A 20,567-nucleotide genomic window follows, 5' to 3' on the forward strand; every position below is an offset into this window, starting at 1 on the left:
TAGATGTAGTTTTAATATACTCATTTGTCTAACTGAGAGCATGTTCAAATTTACTGAACTGAGTTGCACTGAACTGAACTGATTGGAGCTAAACTGAACTGAATTGATTGGAGCTGAACTAAACTAAACTGAATATAGCTGATTGAATTATAAGAGAAGAAAATTAGGAGCTGAACTGAACTGAACTGAACTGAAATTCAGCTGAAGTGAACATGCCTTGACTCTTTGTTATATTTCATGTTTCATTTCATTATATAAGCAAAATAAGAAAAATAATAAATATGTTATAAGTGCTATTTTTTTATACATTTTTTTTTCTTTTAGTGATTAGTTTAGTGAAATAACTGTGCATGGCATGAGACCTAATCTATTATATACCTAAATAAAAAAAATAATTTAAAATACCAAAGCTTAAAACTGCTTTACACTGCACCCAGTTGAATAAGAAATAGTGATTTTAACAATTGTGTTTCATCTTATTGAATTAATGTACATTGAATTAATGTACGTGAACATGTCCAATATATAAGGATAAATTTAGTATTGAGACTTGTTGAACAATTTATTTGTAACAAACGAAAGAAATTAAATTTTTATGAAAGTATACAAGTATAATAAAGAGATGGGGCGCGTGTCTGGCGTGGGGATTACACAAGTGGTGGGGCGGGATGGTTATAAATTTAAACTCGGCAAGGAGAGGATGAGAATGAGAAGACTTAAATGTACTTGATTCGCTCCATTGACATCCCTAGTCTTTATAAGATATAGAATTTTTTTTTACCAATAATTAAGGGTAATTCATAATTAAAGGTTTATATATTGACATTTGTACATGCTTAATTCAATGGTAATCCATCCCAATATTAATCTCGATAAATAAAAAATAATTCAATTAAATTTTATACCATTAAGATGTGCTCCGTAATTCGTAGGTACAAACATCACATCATCACACAAGATTTCAAGATCACCCAAGATTGCAAAGCTTATTCTGGTGTCACTAGTCAAAGCAATTGGAGCAATGCCATCACATACTTATCCAATGATGCTTTTCAATTTACATTGTAGAAGATAATGTATACAATATCACATAAGATTGCAAGGTAACCTAAGATCTTCATTGATCATTGTATCTTACCAAAAGTTGGGCTGACCTTGATCTCATTCTGCAATAGACAAATTCAAATTGTAATCAATTATGTATCAACATTACAATATCACACAAGATTGTAAGACAACCCAAGATCATCTTTGATTTTGATTCTTCTCATATCCTTGAGTCTTGAGAGGCCTACATATACATATCTTAATCTTGTTCACCCCATTCTCTCTTCTTTAAATTAAACAAGTCACATAATTGAGGCAAAACAAAGGTTAGTAATAGCATATTTTAATAGTAGCATCATTTTTTTTTACTTACATATTTTAATAGTAGCATCTTTTTTTTTTTTTACTTTGTTCAAAAGAATAGCAACTATAAGTACAAATAAATTCAAACACAAGTTTTTGGCCATGTTTGGTAAATGGCTTTTTAGTGGCTTTTTGGTTAGCTTTTGGCTTTTGGCTTTTTTATGTGGTCAAACAGCCAAAAAATGTGTTTGGTAATTGGCTTTTTAGTTAGTTGAAAAGCTGGCTTTTAAGCCAAAATGAAAAAGCTGCTTTGAGTAGCTTTTTTTGTTGGCTTTTGGCTTGTTGGCCCACAAATTATCTAATAAACAGCCAACAACCAACAATTAATTTACCAAACACTTTTATAAAAAGCCAGCTTAAACAGCCAATTTCAAAAGCCATTATAAATAGCCAAACATTCCAGCTGGTCAAACAAGCCAAGTGAACCAGCCAACAGCCAACCGCCAACAGCCATTTGCCAAACAAGGCCTTTAAATTCATGTGACATCTTCACATGTTAATTCTCACGTCTTAAAATCTCAATATATGTTTTTAAATCCGCATAATATCATCACATGTCAATTTTTCACATCTCAAAATTTTAACATTAGCATTTAAATCCTTTTACGTCGAATTTTTAACACTACTAGTTATTAAACCCGTGCGATGCTCACACAAACTCCACAAGTCACAAACACCAATTCCGGCAGTCAACAAATCACAGATCAACCCTCTTACATAGGATGCTAAAAACTGCTAATTAGTTAACGGTATTGGCTGTTATGCCTGTTATAGTAGCCAAAAAAATAACCAAAATTTTCAATAATTTTTTTTTTTTTTCATCCTTTTTGGAAAATCTGAATCACTTTTGTCTCCCTCGTAATTCCAAAGGCATCACTTTTTTCCCTCTTCACTCTCTCTCTCTCTCTCTCTGTTTCTCTCTCCTCTGTATATTTTTTTGTCTGTAAGCTGTAACTCATCTGGGTTACTGAGTTTACTCGAACCCCAACTCACCCCTTCATTGGGTCTCTCAACTCTCCTCACTTAACCCACCCACCAACCCAAAAAACAATTACCCATTTCAAATTTGAATGCCGTTTTCTTCTTCTTCTTCCCTCTTTCTCTCTCCTCCATTTTCTCCCGCTTTGACCGCCTCGACGACGGCGTCATCTTCCATTGACCCAAAGCTTCAATACCCACTTCTTCAAACCCCAGAAAAAACCATTTCTTCATTCAGGCATTTCGTCGAACACCTTTCCTACATCCATGAATAAACCCAGTAAGAAACAGAGGTCTGATCTTAACACTGAATCTATCTCTATCAATACCATTCTTCAAGATCTAACCATCAAAGACGACAATGTCAGTGTTAGTGTTAGTGCTAGTGTTAGTGTAAGTCCTTGTAGTAGTAGTGCTACTCTTTCTGGGTCTGAAATTGGTGGGTTTAGTAAGCCTAACATTGGGTGTCTTCTTAAAATGGCAGAAAATGGAGAGAGTGAAAAGAGCGTGAGTTCAACAATGAGCAGCAACTGCAGCAATAATACCAATAGCAATGTCGATGCGAGTAGCAGCTTTCGAAGTAGCAACCCCAATAAACCACACAAAGGGAATGATATCAGATGGGAAGCGATTCAATGTGTTAAAGGGAAAGATGGTGAGTTGGGTTTAGCACATTTTAGGCTGTTAAAGAAATTAGGATTTGGTGATATTGGAAGTGTGTATTTAGCTGAACTTCGAGCAATGGGGTGTTTATTCGCAATGAAAGTTATGGATAAAGGGATGTTAGCAGGAAGAAAGAAGTTATTGAGAGCTCAAACTGAGAGGGATATTCTTGGTTTGTTAGATCATCCATTTCTTCCAACACTTTATTCGCATTTCGAAACCGATAAGTTTTCTTGCTTGCTTATGGAGTTTTGTAATGGTGGTGATCTTCATATTCTTCGGCAGCGTCAGCCTAGCAAGCATTTCTCCGAGCAGGCGTCGAGGTTGGTTTTATTTTATTTTATTTTATTTTTTCTTGATCTGTTGTTGATTTTCCGACGATTGGTTTATACACCCGGGTGTACGGTGCTCCGAGAGAGCGATAGTTATTAGGATCAATAAAAGTGTAAAGATGGTGTGAGTAGGATTAATTGGTCTTATATATAATGATAATGTGTTTGTAGTGTGGGTATGTGGGATCTAAAGTTGTTAATTTAAGGTACTTATGGCTGTAAATTGGGGGACATCCTTCTCTAAGAAAATCACTTGAAAAATGTCACTTCAACAAAAGATTTAGTTTGTTTTGTGGGGACTCTATTGAATTGATTTTCCGATTTCACATGCTATATGAATATTATTCTTAAAATGATGGAATTGATTGACATAATACGGTCAAATTTATGGCATGCTTCAAAATTTGACCCTTATTGCATGTATGCTTACATTTTAATTGATGTGTGGAAAACTGAAAACCCTTGAATGATTTCGAGTCCTTTGTTAGTCCTTTCAATCAGTTCGGATAAGTGAATTTCAGGTGAAGAGAACGGGATCTAAATTGATTAGTTTTCAATTCTTGCAGGTTTTATGCATCTGAGGTGCTTCTTGCCCTGGAATATCTACACATGATGGGTGTAGTGTATAGGGACTTAAAACCCGAAAATGTTTTGGTGAGGGAAGATGGACATATTATGCTCTCGGACTTTGACCTCTCGTTAAGGTGTTGTGTAAATCCAACTCTTGTTAAGGGAAGCTATCAGCCCAACTGTACAAACACTTCTTACTGCATTGAACCTCGGTGCATTGAACCGTCTTGCAAACTACCTGTTTGCGTTGAGCCCTCTTGCTTGCAGCCTTCCTGTTTTAGGCCGCGTTTTTTCAGCTCCAAGCCTAGTAAGGTTAAGAGTGAAAAGTTCAATTTTACAAACACATCTTCACTTCCAATTCTTATTGCAGAACCTACCAATGCCCGTTCTATGTCATTTGTTGGAACACATGAGTACTTAGCTCCTGAAATAATAAGAGGAGACGGTCATGGCAGTGCTGTCGATTGGTGGACATTTGGTATTTTCTTGTATGAACTACTCCATGGTAAGACACCATTTAAAGGCAATGGAAACCGTGAGACATTGTTCAATGTAGTTGGGCAGCCCCTCAAATTTCCTGAGGGTTCACCAGCAAGTTTTGTTGCTAAAGATCTGATCAGAGGTCTGCTTGTAAAAGATCCCCAAAAAAGATTGGGATTCAAAAGAGGTGCAACTGAGATCAAACAACACCCCTTCTTCGAAACTGTAAATTGGGCTCTCATTCGCGGTAGTACCCCTCCAGAAATTCCGAAACCTATAGACCTCACAATCTATAATCACACATCCAAAACATCATCAGAACCTCCTAATGACAAACAAGGTGCTTCAGACTCAGATAGGTCTTCTGGTCCTTACTTAGACTTCGAATTTTTCTGAAATTTCTATCATTTATTTAGGATAATCTTTGATTAGTTAGGATAATATAAATGCCATTTGTGTATCCATTTTTTCATCAATGAAGTTAGGCCTTTTTTCTTGCACTATTATGTTTGGCTTATTTGTGCTTCAAAAAAATCAAAATCATATGCTTTATGTGGGGAAAAAAAATACAGTACTATGTACTCCATTTCTCTCTAATCACAACATTTTCTTTTATGTGACAATGACTTTATCTTTCTCCTGATCACACGAGTCTCTTTTCTTTCTCTTTTTGCCCGTCATCTCTCCTAAAATACCCTACACCTCTACCATAGGAAGACGCGCTTCTTTTGGACTTATTTTCAATTCAACTCAACTCAGTCCATTATTTTACTTCAATTCAATTCATTTCGGCTCTATACAACTCAAAAGAACAGGGTCAAAGTACTATACGATAAGATTCATACTCACATATCCGAGTATGATTCTCTTTTTCCAGCTAGTTAAAAAAGGAACAGGGAAAGATGCCTAGCTTTATTATGATTTGTCTTTCATTACACTGCTGTCACAAGTCATATTAAGCACAAAAGAAATTCTTTTTCATGTGGGTTCTTGTTCAATGTCACGATTTGCCTCGAACTAGGGAGGGAGAAAGAGATAGTGGCCCCAATTTCCCTTTTATTTGGCCAGCGTGAATCTTCACTTTTAGAGTGAACTATTGAAAATGGACTACTCATTATGAAAATTCCATGCAAAAGTCAGTTGAATTTCTTTTTTTTTGGGGAGAGATAAATTGACAGTTAATTTTCTGTATTGCATTTTGCTTTTCTTTTGTTGGAGGTTGTGCTCACATGTTCTTTGTTAGGGTTTGGGTTCATCTTGCTTTGCTCCATACTATATTTTGACCAAAAAATATTACCTCCGTTTCATATTATTTGTAACAATTAGACATTTTTCTTCTCTACTTTATGTCAAATTATTTAATTAAGATTTGTTCAAATGGTTTAAGAAAACAGTTAAATTTAAGAAAGAAATCTCTACCCTTTTTAATTCCACAACATGTGTGACTGTTTCAATTCTACAGTGTAGTGACTCTACAGGAAATAAAGTTTGTATCTAGATTATGACTTTTATTTTATATAAAATCTTAAGTAAACTTTCTAAAATACCAACTTGCACATTATAACTATAAGTCTATAACATATTTAAATATTTTTTCTCGCATGTTTTTATCGTTTTAATATATTTCACGCGGTTTTAATACCAAATGAATCAATTCATTATTTTTTATATAATTTTATTGTTTTATAATTATTCAATATCCGTGCTTTGCACGAGGTTTAACCTAGTAATAATAATTCTAAAAGGGTGTGAATGGGGGACCATGTGATTAAAGTAAAATAATGAAAACTAGGATGTCTAAAAAAAAAAGAATGATTTAAAAAATGGTTAATTTAAGAAAGAAATGCACTAAAAAAAAGTGAGGAGAATGTATGTGTGGAAAAAAAAAATGGTTATATTATACAATTAATTAATATAGCATAAAATCTTATATTTTGCTAACTATATAGGGCCGGGTGACCACTTCACACATAAGGTAATTAATTGAATAATAAGGGTTAACGTGATAAGCAAATGGGACTACCTTGACGGATGTGTAGTTACTCCAATGAAAAAAAAAACACAACGCACCCAATTGTATTGTGCGACAATGTATTAGTAGTGCGACACTGCCACATCTCTTCCCTTATCTTTCTCTCACCTTCTTCTCTTCTTTCTCTTTCTCTCTCCTACGGTTTGGTGGTGTGATTTGGGTGCAATTTGGTGGCGGTTTGGGTGCGATTTGGTGATGGCAATTCGGTGGTGGGGCTTTTGTGGCAATTTGGTGCTGCATATTAGTGATTCGCGGCTAATGGCTGTGGCTAGGTATTTGCAATGAAAAGGTGCAGCAATGTTTTGCGGTGGAGGTGGTGGCGATGTGGGCTGATTTGGCGGTGTTTGTTGTTGTGGGTTGACGCGGTGATTTGTGCAGTTGTTGTTATTGCCGTTTGTTGTATTGGGTTGGTGTTGGTGAATTGGGTCGAGAAGGTGGCGCGGTTAAGTTTGGAGTATAAGTTTGAGCATTTTGGGTTGTTGGTTGATACATTATTCATTTGAAAGAGAAAGAAAGAAAGGAAGATGGGGAAAGTAGAGAGAGAAGGAAATAAAAATATTGTATGTTGTTAATCATATCAGCCAACAAATGACGCATATCAGCCATTAAAATGAACATATCAACCAGTTGATGTTTGATATCAGTAATTATTAGACACGTATCTAACATTAATAAAAACATATCACTCAACATAAGGAACATATCAGCCAACAAATGAAACATATCAATCAACAAAAGGAACATATCATTCAACAAAAGATACATATTAGCAAACAGAAGGAACATATCAGCCAACAAATGAAGTATATCAGCCAACAAAATGATGAAAACAGCAAACAAAAGCAACATGTAAGCCAACAAAATAAGTACATCAACCAACACGATGGAACATATAAGCCAACAATTAATGTATACATATCAGTCAACAAAATAAAGATATCAGCCAACCAAAGAAATATATCAGCCAACTAATGTCTGATAGCAGCCAACAAAAGAAACATATCAAAAAAAAAAAAAAAAAACATTTCAGCCAACAAAAAGGAATATATTAACAAACACAAAAACCATATCAGCCAACAAATGAAACATATCAACAAGTAAAATATATCAGCCAGACAGCCAATATGCGTGCCAGAGTCCGCACCCAATACCTTTTCAATGAAAAAATGTGGTTCCTTTCATAAATAAGCTGATTTATTCTTTTTATTAATTAAAAAGACCAATAATAACAAAAGTATAACGAGTTACACAAATGAACAAATGAGATTACTATTTTTTCTAGGAGAAGATATTGGGTGAGGCTTGCCTCACCTATGGCTTCATGAGACAAGTCCAAAATAATTACTCTAACTTACCAAAACTACAATCACTCATATAGTCTCTATAACTTTCTTCAAAAAAATATAGTCTCTATAACTAAAACTCTATAAGACCTTGTTAACTTCACCTCTTTTTTGCTGAACTTAAATTATTTTGAATAAATTGAAATTATTTATGTTGAACTGGAATTATTTATGCTGAACTTAAATTATTTTTTACCAAATTGAAATTATTTTTGATAAACCGAAATTATTTTTTACTGATTATATGTTAGAACCCGTTCACTTCACTTTATTTTTGCTGAACTAAAATTATTTTTACTGAACTGAATTATTTTTAATGAATTGAAATTATATTTGTTAAATTTAAATTATATTTGCTGAATTCAAATTATTTTTGCTGAATTGAAATTAATTTTATTGAATTTAAATTATTTTTGCTGAATTGAAATTATTTTACTGATTCTCTGTTACATTTTATTCTTAAAGATACTAAATTTTATTGAACTAAACTTATTTTTACTAAACTGAAGTGAAATTATTTTTACAAAATACTCATTCCGTCCCTAAATTAAAAGCCTCTTTCTCTTTATTATGTGAGTAATAAATGCTAGAAAGACTTTGTATTAAGGGACGGAGGGAATATTATTTTTAAAGTGAAGTGAACAAGGACTTATTATTATTTTTTTTTCTTTAAAGTAAAATGAACTTATTTTATTGAACTGAAAGTTTTTTGTTGAATAAAATAATTATTACTGAACTAAGAATATTATTAATAAATACTTTGTATATAATTTTTACGGCTATTTCACCAAATGCCACTAAGCATTTTAATAATTCACTAAATGCCATCGAGGTTTTCAAAATTTACCAAATGCCACCGAGTTTTAAAAAATTCACTAAGTGTCATTAATGATTAATGGATGAGTTAACTCTGTTAGTCAATAGGGCTTAATCATGACACATATGGACACGTGTCAGTCAGCTATTGGTTTTAAAAAATATAAATAAAAATAAAAAAATTTATCCTAACCCAACCCAGCCCCACCACCTTAACCACCTGCCAAAGCTAATTGACAGCCCAAATAAACCCAACCGCTGGAACTCCTTGACCTCCTGTTGGAACCCCCTAACCTCCTATCGAAACCCGCCGGAACTACCAGACCTCCCGCTGGAACCCCTTGACACCACCAAAACCGCAGACTCCACTTAATCCCCTCTTCCTCCTCCCGAAATACCCCCCCAGCCACCGCAACCGTCTCACACAATGCCCAGAACTCTGCCTGCCCGACTCCAGCACCCAGACGATGACCCATAGAACTCCGCCTACCCGACGACCCCCGCCCTGTTCCCCTCCCTAGCCCCCGCAACCACCTTACGCACCAACACGACACATCACCATAGCCACCGAAACCGACCATGGAAACCTATAATAGAACCGGACTGTGGAAACGCTTCACCCTCAGACGACTGAAATCGACCATGGAAATCTAGAATGGTCAATTTCGTCGTTTCAAGGGTGGAGGATATGAGGAGTGGTTTTGCGCGGTGGTCGGAAAACGCTGGGTGTTCTGATCAAAGCTCGTGTTGGTGGTTTTTAGGGTCAAGGCAGGTTGTGTGGGTGGTTTTGGGGGTCGGCGGTGCATCAAGTGGGGTGCTAAAGGGCCAACCGGCCCTTTTTGGTGGTTAAGGGGGTGGCCGGCCATTTTCTGGTGAGATAAGGGAGGGGCTAGGGTTTGGCGATGGTGGGAAGGTGGCTGGGAAAATTTTGGATTTTTTTTTTCTGTTTTTTTTATTCAACTTTTTGTTTATCTTTTAATTTTTATGAATTAAGATAAATAGACCAATCATATTATGACATGTGTCATGATTAAACGCTAATGACTAACGGAGTTAACGGCTGTTAATCATTAATAACACTCGGTGAATTATTTAAAAATTGGGGGGTATTTGGTAAATTTTGAAAATCTTGATTACATGTTGTGAATTATTAAAATGCTCAGTAACATTTGGTGAAAGAGCCGTATTTTTTATAAGGTGGTGTAAACAAAGCCTAAATCTGTAATATATGTAATGATAAGTTAACAAACTAGTCAAAGTCTAACATTAATGTGACCGAAGAAACGAAACTTCCAGACTGGACAACTTTTTAAAAATTTCTAACACTTGGAATCCCAATTCTGTGGGTGGTGCTCTTCGTTTCAATTCAACTATTCAACCCAACAAAAACACTCCACATTCTACATTTACGTCGTCAATACTCACTCCAATTCCCCATTATTTTCTCTTCTTCATCTTCATCAATCATCAACACTAATCATAATCACCCTACATTGCTCAAATTTCTTTGATTTCTGGGTACAATTTGATCATGGAAATTCGAAAATTCCCATTAATTTTTCTATCTTTTTTCTTGATTTTCCCTCACCTTTCTAATGCTGGATGGTTCAGCAACAACAAGTATTATTCCTTTTCTCTTTCTTCAATCTTCATTTTCTGGGAATTAAAATTTCAAAAATGCGTGGTAAATGTTGATTGTTTTGATATAAAATCATTATTATTTTTTCAGGCGTCCAGAATCTGTGCTTAAATTGAAGAGTGAGACTGTTTATAATTCTTTATATGGATTTGATCCTACTCGCGTCACTCAGCTTTCATGGCATCCCAGGTTTTTCTTATCTTTCATTTTTCTTATCTTTAAATCTTCAATGATGTATTTAATGATGATTGTAATAATTGTTGAATTTTCAGGGCATTTTTGTACAAGGGTTTTTTAACCCATGAAGAATGTGATCATCTTATCCAATTGGTTAGGCTTTATACGATTAAAAAATTAGTATATTTTATTTATGATTATTGTTTGTTTAAATTATAAATAAATGGTGTTTTTTTTTTCTTTTTTTCTTGGGATTGAATTAGGCAAAGGATAAATTGGAGAAATCAATGGTGGCTGATAATGAGTCTGGGAAGAGTATACCAAGTGAAGTGAGAACTAGCTCTGGCATGTTTCTTCAAAAGGGTCAGGTTTGTATTTTTTTTGCCAAATCTTTTAACTACTTTGTGTGATTATTTTATAATTGCTTAATGTGGTTGAACAATAGTCTTTTTTTTAGTAAATAATATCAACCTTGAGAAACTATAAATTGGCAAAATTTTTGTGTATTATAGTCCTTTAGTGAACAGTGATCAAACAATGCCCCTAAAAGTTTCTGAAATTCCTAAAATTAATAGTATGTGATATGGATTTTAAGGGCATGTTCTTATCACCTTAATTGATTCTGGTAAGATAAGTTTAAACAAGGTAAAAAGCTCAAATTAGTTTAGATAGGGGTTTGATAAGGATTACCACTGAGGTTTAATTTACAGTTAAATAAGTTAAAGTAAGTTTACATAGTTTAGAATCTTTAGATAATTCTTCAAAAGAATCTTTAGATAATTGAAAATTTTTTATTTAAAAAAATTGCACCATAAATTATCAATATTAGTGGTTGCATTGTGAGTCTTATTGTTAGCAATGAGAATTTTGAATCAAGTATTAGTATAGCGCATATCTGGGTGATTGTTTCCCTAGCTAGCCGGTTTATTCTTTGGGTTCCATTACTACCGGATCAATGATTGTTTTTCTTCTGTTTAGTTTGAAACTTTGAGTTGATGAATTTATTTACATTAGCTATCTTTTGCTGTAGAGTTAATCAAAATACCCAATGGTTGTTTAAGCTGTTGACAAAATAAACGAGTAACTGAGTAGAGCACAGCCTTTCTAAACTTTCTAGAATGCCTCCTGTTCTGCGCTTGATACCACACAAGTTTCTCACTGCTACAATACACCTTTGACTGTAAATGGCTAAACGCAGTCAAAGAACAGATGCTGATGGGATTCATCAGCCACCCACTGTACAAATAGGAATAATTTGATCAACACAAATTCTCATCTTTGCAAAGCCCGTCTCTGCCTTTTAATTTCTTCAGAACAGCAACCCAGCAGCAAAATCTATGCTTTGGAACAACAAGCCTCACCAAACCTCCTTAACCCACACAAGCTTATTAATGGCAGTCACGTTCCATGTATTAATTTTTATCAAACCCAATCCTTCCTGTAGCTTTGGACTTGCAAACATGTTCACACGATATAAATCAGGGCTTTGCTTATCTTAAGGCAATGCCAAATGAAACTCCTGCAGATTTAATTTATTCTCTCAAATTTTGCTTAAGGTAATGTCCAGTAAATGTGAATGCTCTGTAATACATAATTGACTCATTGTACCCTTCGAGCAAACGTAAGATTTCTTGAGCTCCATACTTATATTCTAATCACCTCAGTCTTAGCAATGCTTTCACTTTACTTTACCGAGAGCCTTTTTGCACAAATAGGAATTCCCAAATAATTTACTGGGGATTGAACTTCTGGTGGTAAAATCAGAAATTCTTTGCAGAGTTATTCTGCTCTTGAGACATACCAGAGAAGCAGTTTTGCCCACGTTAACTTGGAGGACTGAAGGTTCAGAGAACTAACTAGACCCTCAACATTAGCATAGTTGATTTAATATCTCTTTTTCAAAATATTATTACATCATCAGTAAAGCAAAGACAAGTAATTCCTATTGCCTTGTATCTTGGTAATCACCTTTATAGACCACATTACAACATGAGATTGAGATTGGTCTTATCAGTTTATCACTCTCATTTACTGGACCTTTACTTTTAGGAATCAGAATAGTAGCAGTCACATTAAATTACTTTTGGAGCCTACTAGCAGTAAGAATGAGAAGAATAACATTAGTAAGATCAGTACCTATTATATTTTATGCATCTTTGAAAAACAGCTTCTATAGCAGCTGGCCCAAGTGACTTAGTTCCAGGAATCAATAGTTAAGCATCTTTAGTTTCTCTAGTTGAGTATGGAGCAAGCATAGAAAATCTGACAATAATCCCTAGATACCACATGCCCAGTTCCATTAATTGTTTTATTTACCTTCCCTTCTGTCATAGCAGTGCCTAACAAAAGATTTATAATAAAGGAAAGCATCATTCACATATCTGGATTATTCACCCATACGGCCATACACCATTCCCATTCTCGATTGCATAAATTGAGTTCCACCTTCCAAGCTCTTCTCTGCTTTAATTACTTGTCAAACATTGCAGAATATAATCACCAGTCTTAAGCCAATCCATTTTAGACTTTGTTTCACAATAGTATTGAGAGGCTTTATGAGTGTCATAATAATTCAACCTTCCTCTCACCTCTTCATCAGCTTAGGGGAAGGATTCAAATATAAGTTAGCCACTAAAGCATTTTTAAGTGATCTTTAGTTAAATCCTTGACCAATGTCTTTCAATGCGATTTTCAAGTGTTTTAGCTTCTATATATAGTAGCTGAAACATGTGAATGCCTGCCACATTCCTTTGGTTATTGCTTCAATTCTGGTCCACATGTGGAAATATCTAAAAGGCTTCCTACCAATGTGAATGTCAAAATACACAAGTGAGCTGAGGAGGAGAATTGCCAAACTTTCCCCCTGGAAGGAAAACATACTTCAAAGCTGTAGCTTGTAAGAAAAGCATCTGTCCATGCCTCAATTATATCACCCTGTCCGAATTTTGTAAAGGCCTTCTTTGCCATTTTCCTTAGTATTCCATGTAAACAAATGGCCTAGCATTTATTATCAAGTATATTGTCAGTGTGCAAGGTAACGGAGATCAAATAATGGTTATAGGGGGTATTAGACTATTAGTGTAGGCGCGTTTCTAAGCCTTTTGTGGCCTAAGGGAGAATCTCAAAAATGGATCCCTAACTGACTAAAACCTAAATTTATTATCAGAAAAAAATTGTTAAGGGATGCAAAATAATTAAATAGTACACAATACTTTATTTAGTACAATATAATTTAATTATATTGTAGATTTTCTTTGAGCAATTCTAGATTAATAATAGTTTCTACATCAATGTGCTGTAAATGCATCAAATGACTAGACCATTCAACTTTTATTGAGACATCGACGATCTCGAGTAGGTTTTCAATAAATCAACTTTGAAAAACTTCTTTTAGCAAATGCACCAGTTATGAGCATAGTTAATAGGATTTGATAAGCAATTAAACATTAAGATTACAATTAGCACCTTTGACAAACTCTAAAAGTTTAGGTGTGACATCAACACATTTGGCAAAGTCATTTTCAATACTTTTAATTCTAAAAAATAAAAATTTATCTGCATCAATATCCGTTAAATTATTATGAGAAAAAGTTGTGTTGAAATTTATTAAAAAAAAAAAAAATTTAATTCATTATTATCCAATGATTTCAACTTATTTGAGTCAAATAAAAATTCAACTTTTTTTTTTTTTTTTTTTTTTTTTTTTTTGTTTTTAAATACCTTTAATTGCTCTAATCTATTTTTCAAATAAGTAATTTCCAATATCCACAACCACCATAAAATAATTGACTCTAAAAGATTCCTTGGGTGATTGTATTTTTTCCTTTATTCCCATTATTTTTATCAAATTGAAAATTGACTTTTTGTTGAAAGGGTGGGCATTATATTTGTATAAATGAAGGCTTTTGACAATATTAATGCAACATTTAAAGCCTGTATTTCTATGCTTTTCAAAATTTATGATAATACCTTTTACTTATTTCATTGCAGCTCCAATTGTTATACTAAAACAATTTGATGAATTTGATAATGATGAAAAAATACAATCAATCGAGGATTTTTTTTAGAGTCAATTATATATATTTTTTTTGTTGGTTGTGGATATGTCAATAAGTTCTTTGTAGAATATATTTGGGCAATTATAAGTATAGAAATTATTTGGGATTTTTATATGACTTAGACAAGTTCAAATCAATAGGTAATGATGAATTAAGAAACTCTTGCATTAATTTTAACATTACTTTTTCTCATAATAACTTGGCTGATGCAAATGATCTTCTTTTCGAAATTTAAAGTATTGTAAATGACTTTGCCAAATGTGTTGATTTCGGCATATAAAATTCTTGAGTTTGTCAAAGATACCAATTATTTTACAAGTGTTTCAAATTTTCAATTGCTTACCAAATCTTATTAACTATATTGGTCTATTGCATTTGTTGAAAGAAGTTTTTTCTAAGTTGAAATAATTGGAAACATGCTTGTGAGTGTCAATTTCTCAAGAAAGGTTAAATGGTTTAGCCCTTTTATATATTGAAAGAAATATGTTAAAGCATATTGATGTAGGTGACATTGCATTTAGAATGCTTGAAGAAAATATTTTATAAGAGCATTATTGTATTAATAAAAAAAATTTGTATCAAAAAAGTATTGTGTATCAATGTAATTTTTGCATACCCGAATCCTTTTTTTTGTGTAATTATAACAAGTATTAGTCAATTAGGGGCCAGCTTATAGATTCGCCCTTGGGCCACTAAAATTTCAGAAACGAGCCTTAGAGATGGAAGAGGCATCACTAAGTAGCTTTTCTTTGTGGAACTACCATCATTGTTTATTTTCGTATTTCTTAATATCTGAGGTTTTGTTTTGGATGTCTCTTTTCTGTTGCGCTTTGTTAATGAATCTCTGTTGCTACTTTTAGTGGATCCTTGTTCTTGTCATGCCAGAATTTAACCTAACCTTTCTTTGAGGGATATTTTTCATATCTTTTCAAGAGTCTTTACTTGTGAAAATGTAGAAAATACTTCAAATTAGTATGTTGTGTATAATACTTCATGTGGTACAGTTGTACACAGCTAATTTTGCTGATTTATGTCAATTCAATATCTATTCGTATAAAATCAAAATCTGAAATGTTTATATTTACCATTTGTGTTGCCTCTTAAGGATGATGTCGTTACTAGAATCGAGGCAAGAATTGCTGCCTGGACTTTCCTTCCTCCAGGTGAATATTGCTGTACATCAGGCCTTTATTGTGCTGCTTAAGTTGGATCATGTTGTATTAGTAACTTATATATTGTCATCACTGTTCAGAAAATGGGGAGGCCATGCAAGTCCTTCGCTATGAGCTTGGTCAAAAGTATGAGCCCCATTTTGATTACTTTCATGATAAGGTCAATCAGCAGCTAGGTGGCCACCGGATTGCTACTGTGCTGATGTACTTGTCTTATGTTGAAAAGGGTGGAGAAACTGTTTTTCCCAACGCAGAGGTAAATTTTTTATTTATTTATGTTTTATTGACTTTCATTCTTTCTTCAGAAGTTTGTCTAATTCAATATTTTGTCCAGGGAAAGCTGAACCAATCGAAAAATGACAGCTGGTCTGATTGTGCTAAAGGTGGCTATGCAGGTATACCTCAGTACAATTTTAAGTTTTTGCCAGAGTTATCAATAAAAAGACGTCTAAATTCCTTGCATGGTTGTCTAGGAAGTTTCGGTATTTACTGCTTTGCATATCTTACATCGCTTCTGTGCTGTTAAGTGATCTAAATATATATATAACCCTTTCCAAAAAAAAGAAAAAGAAAAAAGTGATCAAAATATCAAATGCTCTCTTAGAGTTTTAGAATAATATATATTGTAGAACATCCTTTTATTTTGTATCTGATTCTCATTCACAAACTTTCACTTTCATGGTATTTGTAGCATTCCTGCTTTTATGTTGTGTGTTATATACTCAAAGGTTTTTTTGCACAGAAATATCATCCCCCTCCCCCAAACCCCCCCCCCCCCCCCCCCCCCCATTCCTAACCTCTCAGGGATATATCATGGTTTTACAAAAGACCCTTTTTAGTATACTAGTATTTGTGTTATTTGACTTATTTCCACTCTCCCTATCTCTTAAACTAGTTAGACATTAGGTAATTTAGGCTATGTTCAGTTCACTTGATTTGATCTTATGTGATGTGATTTGGTCTAATCTTATATGAGATTTTACCGAACTTTGACCTTATTTGTACACTAATCCATACGATAAATTTAGACCTTATTTGTACACTAATTTATACAATAAATCAAGTGTTTGGCTTTAGAGACCTTTAAGTTTATGAATTTAGACCTTCGCCCTCTGTGGTTCTGTGGCTGTAGAGCCTGTAGAGTTTTTAGCAGCACCAACATTTTCACATTTTAACTAGGAGCTCTTTCACATTCTTATCATCTTGCCCAAGTCATTTCCTTACAGTTTTTGATGTCCTTGCATGCAGTGAAACCCAGTAAGGGTGATGCATTGATGTTTTTCAGTCTTCATCCCGATGCAACTACTGATCCAATGAGCTTACATGGTAGCTGCCCTGTCATTGAGGGTGAGAAGTGGTCCGCAACTAAGTGGATTCATGTTCGGTCTTTTGACAGATCTCTGGAAGATAAGTCTTCTGGAGAATGTACAGATAAAAATGTGCACTGCACTCAGTGGGCACAAGCAGGGGAGTGTGAAAAGAACCCTGTGTACATGGTAGGCAGCGAAAAATCAAAGGGACATTGCAGAAAGAGTTGCAATGTTTGCTGAGCGTATACATCATTCATTCCATTTGTGGATGAGTTGTCGTCTTCTTCTTTATTTAGGGATGAGTTTTGTTTAACTATAAATCACCAGTCACATCTGATGCTGAGATAGTTGTAGATAAATGTTGCTTCTACTAGAAACAGAGAGCAACAACCTTGGATTGAGTTCTGTCTTCCCTTTTTGTATTATACTTTCTATACTGTAAACTTGTAGAGTTGTAGTTATTCAGTATGAAATTATCTGATGGAGATGGATTATTCTATATTTTTATCTGTAAAGCAGCTGCCACGAATGCAGGTTTTCTTCCTACATTAAGTACAGTTCCTTCCAAAACATAGATATGTCTTTTTGTTTATGACATTGAATACTTGGTGTTTATAAAATAATGACTACCTAACCAAGGATAAAGCAGTTAGCATTAGAGATAAATAATGCCAATTATATACGGAGTACTACTTAATGCTGTTATTTTTAGTTGCATCATTACTACTCACACTTGAATGTGGAATTCCTAATATCTTTAATTATCTACAACTGAAATTTTATTAAAATTTGCTATATACTTCGTATATAATATATATTTTAAGACACTCTAATAACATCCTATACTTTTTTTTAATAAATATTTTATTTTATTTTTTCTTGAATTTTAATCACCGAAGGTAGAAGTAAATTACGTGAATGGTGCAAATAAAAATGAAAGAAGCAATTAAATAACCGGGCATGGCCCAGTTATTACCTACATAGTACAAAGGATTAATTAGTAAACGTTTTTTCGCATGCATTTTATAGTAGATAGTGTTACCAATTTATCATGAAGAGCACTTATACAGTGTGCATAGTTCTGTTATCAAACCAGTGTTGCAAGTTTGCATATGACATTTATATACCACTGTTAGTAATCAGTACTGATGTAGTGATATGAGATAATCTGCAGATCTAAATTATCTGATAACTGTATCTATTCGCGCCAGTCTCCAGTACAATACTTTTACATTGCTGATTTGAATTGCAGTAAGTAATAAAATGAACAAATTTAATGAATTACTGGAAGGAAACATTTATTCCATGTCAGCAGGTTGTACTAAAGCTTCAAGTTTGTGACAGTTTTTGCTCGTGATACTTGTATAAAGGTTAGTACAATTTACAGTTATATATGTTGCCATATGCATGCAGATTTAATTAGAGCTGATTTAAATTCAAAAAATGGGCTTTAATTACAAGGAAAAAGAATGTCATGCGAATGTCGTTAATTGGGATCCCCATTTGCATGCAATGCTTGCCTTGAGAGTTGTTAATTGTTTCTTCTTTGATTCTATAAGAGTTAAAACGGTGTGAACATTGCATCACATCATTACATCAACTTCATCATTCCTTTTCTCTTTCTCTCATTTTCCTTGCTGCTGCTGTTGCTGCTGCTAGTGCTTGTGCGCTCTGATCTGAAGATGGGGAGGCCTCCTTGCTGCGATAAAGCAAATGTCAAGAAAGGCCTCTGGACTCCAGAAGAAGATGCTAAGATACTTGCGTATGTATCTAACCATGGAGTCGGTAATTGGACTCAGGTTCCTAAGAAAGCAGGTAAATTTTCGATGACTTCACCTTTCCTGTAACCTTCCATCTCCTCACTCACTCACTAAGGGAATGCTTCTTATAGGCCTTTTCTTAATCAACATTTGCTCATACCCTGATATCTGTACAGACACCTGAATGACATCGGTCTGTAACTTAGGTTTAAATATCTGAAAAAACATATTTCATTATAACATGTTATCATGGAGCTTTGCCTATTTCTTATTGTGAAAATGTGCTCTGTACATCAGAGTATCTTGGGGACAAATGGGGGTTTTTCGGGGATATAGAGGAATAATACGGGGAGCATTTTTATGTTCACTGAAGATTTTGCCACAGATCATGTTATGAAAAGTGATTTAAATTAACATTAATTTATTATGGAATTCCAACAGTTCCCCTTACTCCCTTAGGAGCTATGATAGGGGTACATGACAGTGACGAGTAAAAATCTTATTATCGTGTGTTATGCAGTAAATGGCTAATGTCATTATGTCATTTTATCAGCTCATGCTGTGTTTTTAAGATCTTAATAATATTCTTTGTTTTGCTTAGGTTTTTGCTGTTCTCTTTTACTAATTATTAAGGGTTTGTGCATATTAATGAATTAGTTGTTGTATAGGACTCAATAGATGCGGTAAGAGTTGCAGGCTTAGGTGGACTAACTACCTGAGGCCTGACCTTAAGCATGAAGAATTCACAGAACAAGAAGAGCAGCTCATCATTCAGTACCATGCAGCTATTGGCAGCAGGTACTTCTTCAGGATCTTTTCTTTAATTTCAGCGTGCATTAAATGCACAACATTCTATCTCTTACTGATTCTTGTCGATAAATGTCAGAACTTCATCCTTAATAAGTCTATTGGTCTGTTATTAAATTGGTACAGGTGGTCCTTAATTGCGAAACATCTGCCAGGAAGAACAGATAATGATGTGAAGAACTATTGGAACACCAAGCTGAAAAAGAAGCTTGCTAAAATGGGAATTGACCCTGTTACTCATAAACCCATCTCAAAAATACTATCTGATTATGAAAGCATCAGCTGTCTATCAAACAACCATCAAATCAGATCTCTTGACCAAAACATAACCAATTCTTTCTCCTCTCAATGTAAGATATCGCCTTCTGATAATCCTGGAACTCAGTTCCAAGATGTTACCTCTTTTAACCATTATATTTTAGAAGAAGTATCACCTTCATCCTCATCGTCCTCTACATCATCAATAACAAATGGACAATCGAGCTCACACCTGCTGTTGCCAACTGCAGCCTGCAGCTGGGGACAGAAAAACTCTGTTGACCCTCTTCTAGTTACTGACATTACAGAGGAAGACCACAACTACCAGGGTTTTCTAGCAGCAGATTCACCTCCCCACATACTGGAGAAATCATTGCAATTCCAGCTCATTGGTGTAAACCACTCAAACAACAAGGTTACAGATGACAAGTTTGGGATGCCAGACTGTAAAAGTGAAGCTAAGAATACTGTAACAAGCAGCTGCTATGACTACGAACCTTCCTCAGTGAACTCCTTTGTCAAGACTCTATTGGACCGTGACAACGAGATACAGTTAGATTTTCCTGCTTTTGATGACATCTTAGACTACTAATTTTGAACAAATTGGCCTTTTACTTTTCTTTCAATTTTTTTTTTCGGAATTAGGCTACTGATTTAAAATTGTTGGAATTTCCCAGCTTTTGATGCTGTTTTTTCTATCTAACTGGAATAAACATGGAATAAACTAAATGGCTTATTCTGTTATGTTATTCATTTGGTTAA

The 20,567-nt window shown here is 34.2% G+C and overlaps 2 protein-coding genes and 1 pseudogene across 3 annotated transcripts; all 3 read left to right on the forward strand.

Moving 5' to 3' along the window:
- Positions 1-2,562: 2,562 nt before the first annotated feature.
- Positions 2,563-4,829, forward strand: LOC145593638 (serine/threonine-protein kinase D6PK-like). The gene is made up of 2 exons (XM_081649930.1): positions 2,563-3,374; positions 3,950-4,829. Exons 1-2 carry the CDS (start codon positions 2,656-2,658, stop codon positions 4,827-4,829), a joined length of 1,599 nt encoding a protein of 532 aa, XP_081506056.1. The 5' UTR covers positions 2,563-2,655.
- Positions 4,830-9,970: 5,141 nt separating this feature from the next.
- On the forward strand, positions 9,971-17,526 carry LOC145593637 (putative prolyl 4-hydroxylase 7). 2 transcript variants are annotated; one of them, XM_081649929.1, is made up of 8 exons: positions 9,977-10,244; positions 10,354-10,452; positions 10,536-10,593; positions 10,704-10,808; positions 15,604-15,661; positions 15,751-15,926; positions 16,005-16,065; positions 16,919-17,526. In XM_081649929.1, exons 1-8 carry the CDS (start codon positions 10,156-10,158, stop codon positions 17,218-17,220), a joined length of 948 nt encoding a protein of 315 aa, XP_081506055.1. In that variant the 5' UTR covers positions 9,977-10,155; the 3' UTR covers positions 17,221-17,526. The 2 variants fall into 2 exon arrangements, with proteins under 2 accessions (XP_081506054.1, XP_081506055.1); XM_081649928.1 differs by having other exon boundaries at positions 9,971-10,244; positions 15,751-16,065.
- A 928-nt stretch (positions 17,527-18,454) lies between these two features.
- On the forward strand, positions 18,455-20,468 carry LOC145595457 (transcription factor MYB35-like; annotated as a pseudogene).
- Positions 20,469-20,567: the final 99 nt, after the last annotated feature.

Source organism: Chenopodium album, chromosome 19, assembly GCF_948465745.1.
Source record: "Chenopodium album chromosome 19, dcCheAlbu1.1, whole genome shotgun sequence".
NCBI lineage: Eukaryota > Viridiplantae > Streptophyta > Magnoliopsida > Caryophyllales > Amaranthaceae > Chenopodium > Chenopodium album.

Excerpts from the sequence above, each read along its gene's own strand:
- LOC145593638 (XM_081649930.1), top strand. The coding sequence starts at position 2,656 with ATGAATAAACCCAGTAAGAAACAGAGGTCTGATCTTAACACTGAATCT. Across the intron at positions 3,375-3,949 it reads TTCTCCGAGCAGGCGTCGAG|GTTTTATGCATCTGAGGTGC; the intron begins GTTGGTTTTATT and ends CAATTCTTGCAG.
- LOC145593637 (XM_081649928.1), top strand. The coding sequence starts at position 10,156 with ATGGAAATTCGAAAATTCCCATTAATTTTTCTATCTTTTTTCTTGATT. Across the intron at positions 10,594-10,703 it reads GTGATCATCTTATCCAATTG|GCAAAGGATAAATTGGAGAA; the intron begins GTTAGGCTTTAT and ends GGATTGAATTAG. Across the intron at positions 10,809-15,603 it reads TGTTTCTTCAAAAGGGTCAG|GATGATGTCGTTACTAGAAT; the intron begins GTTTGTATTTTT and ends TTGCCTCTTAAG.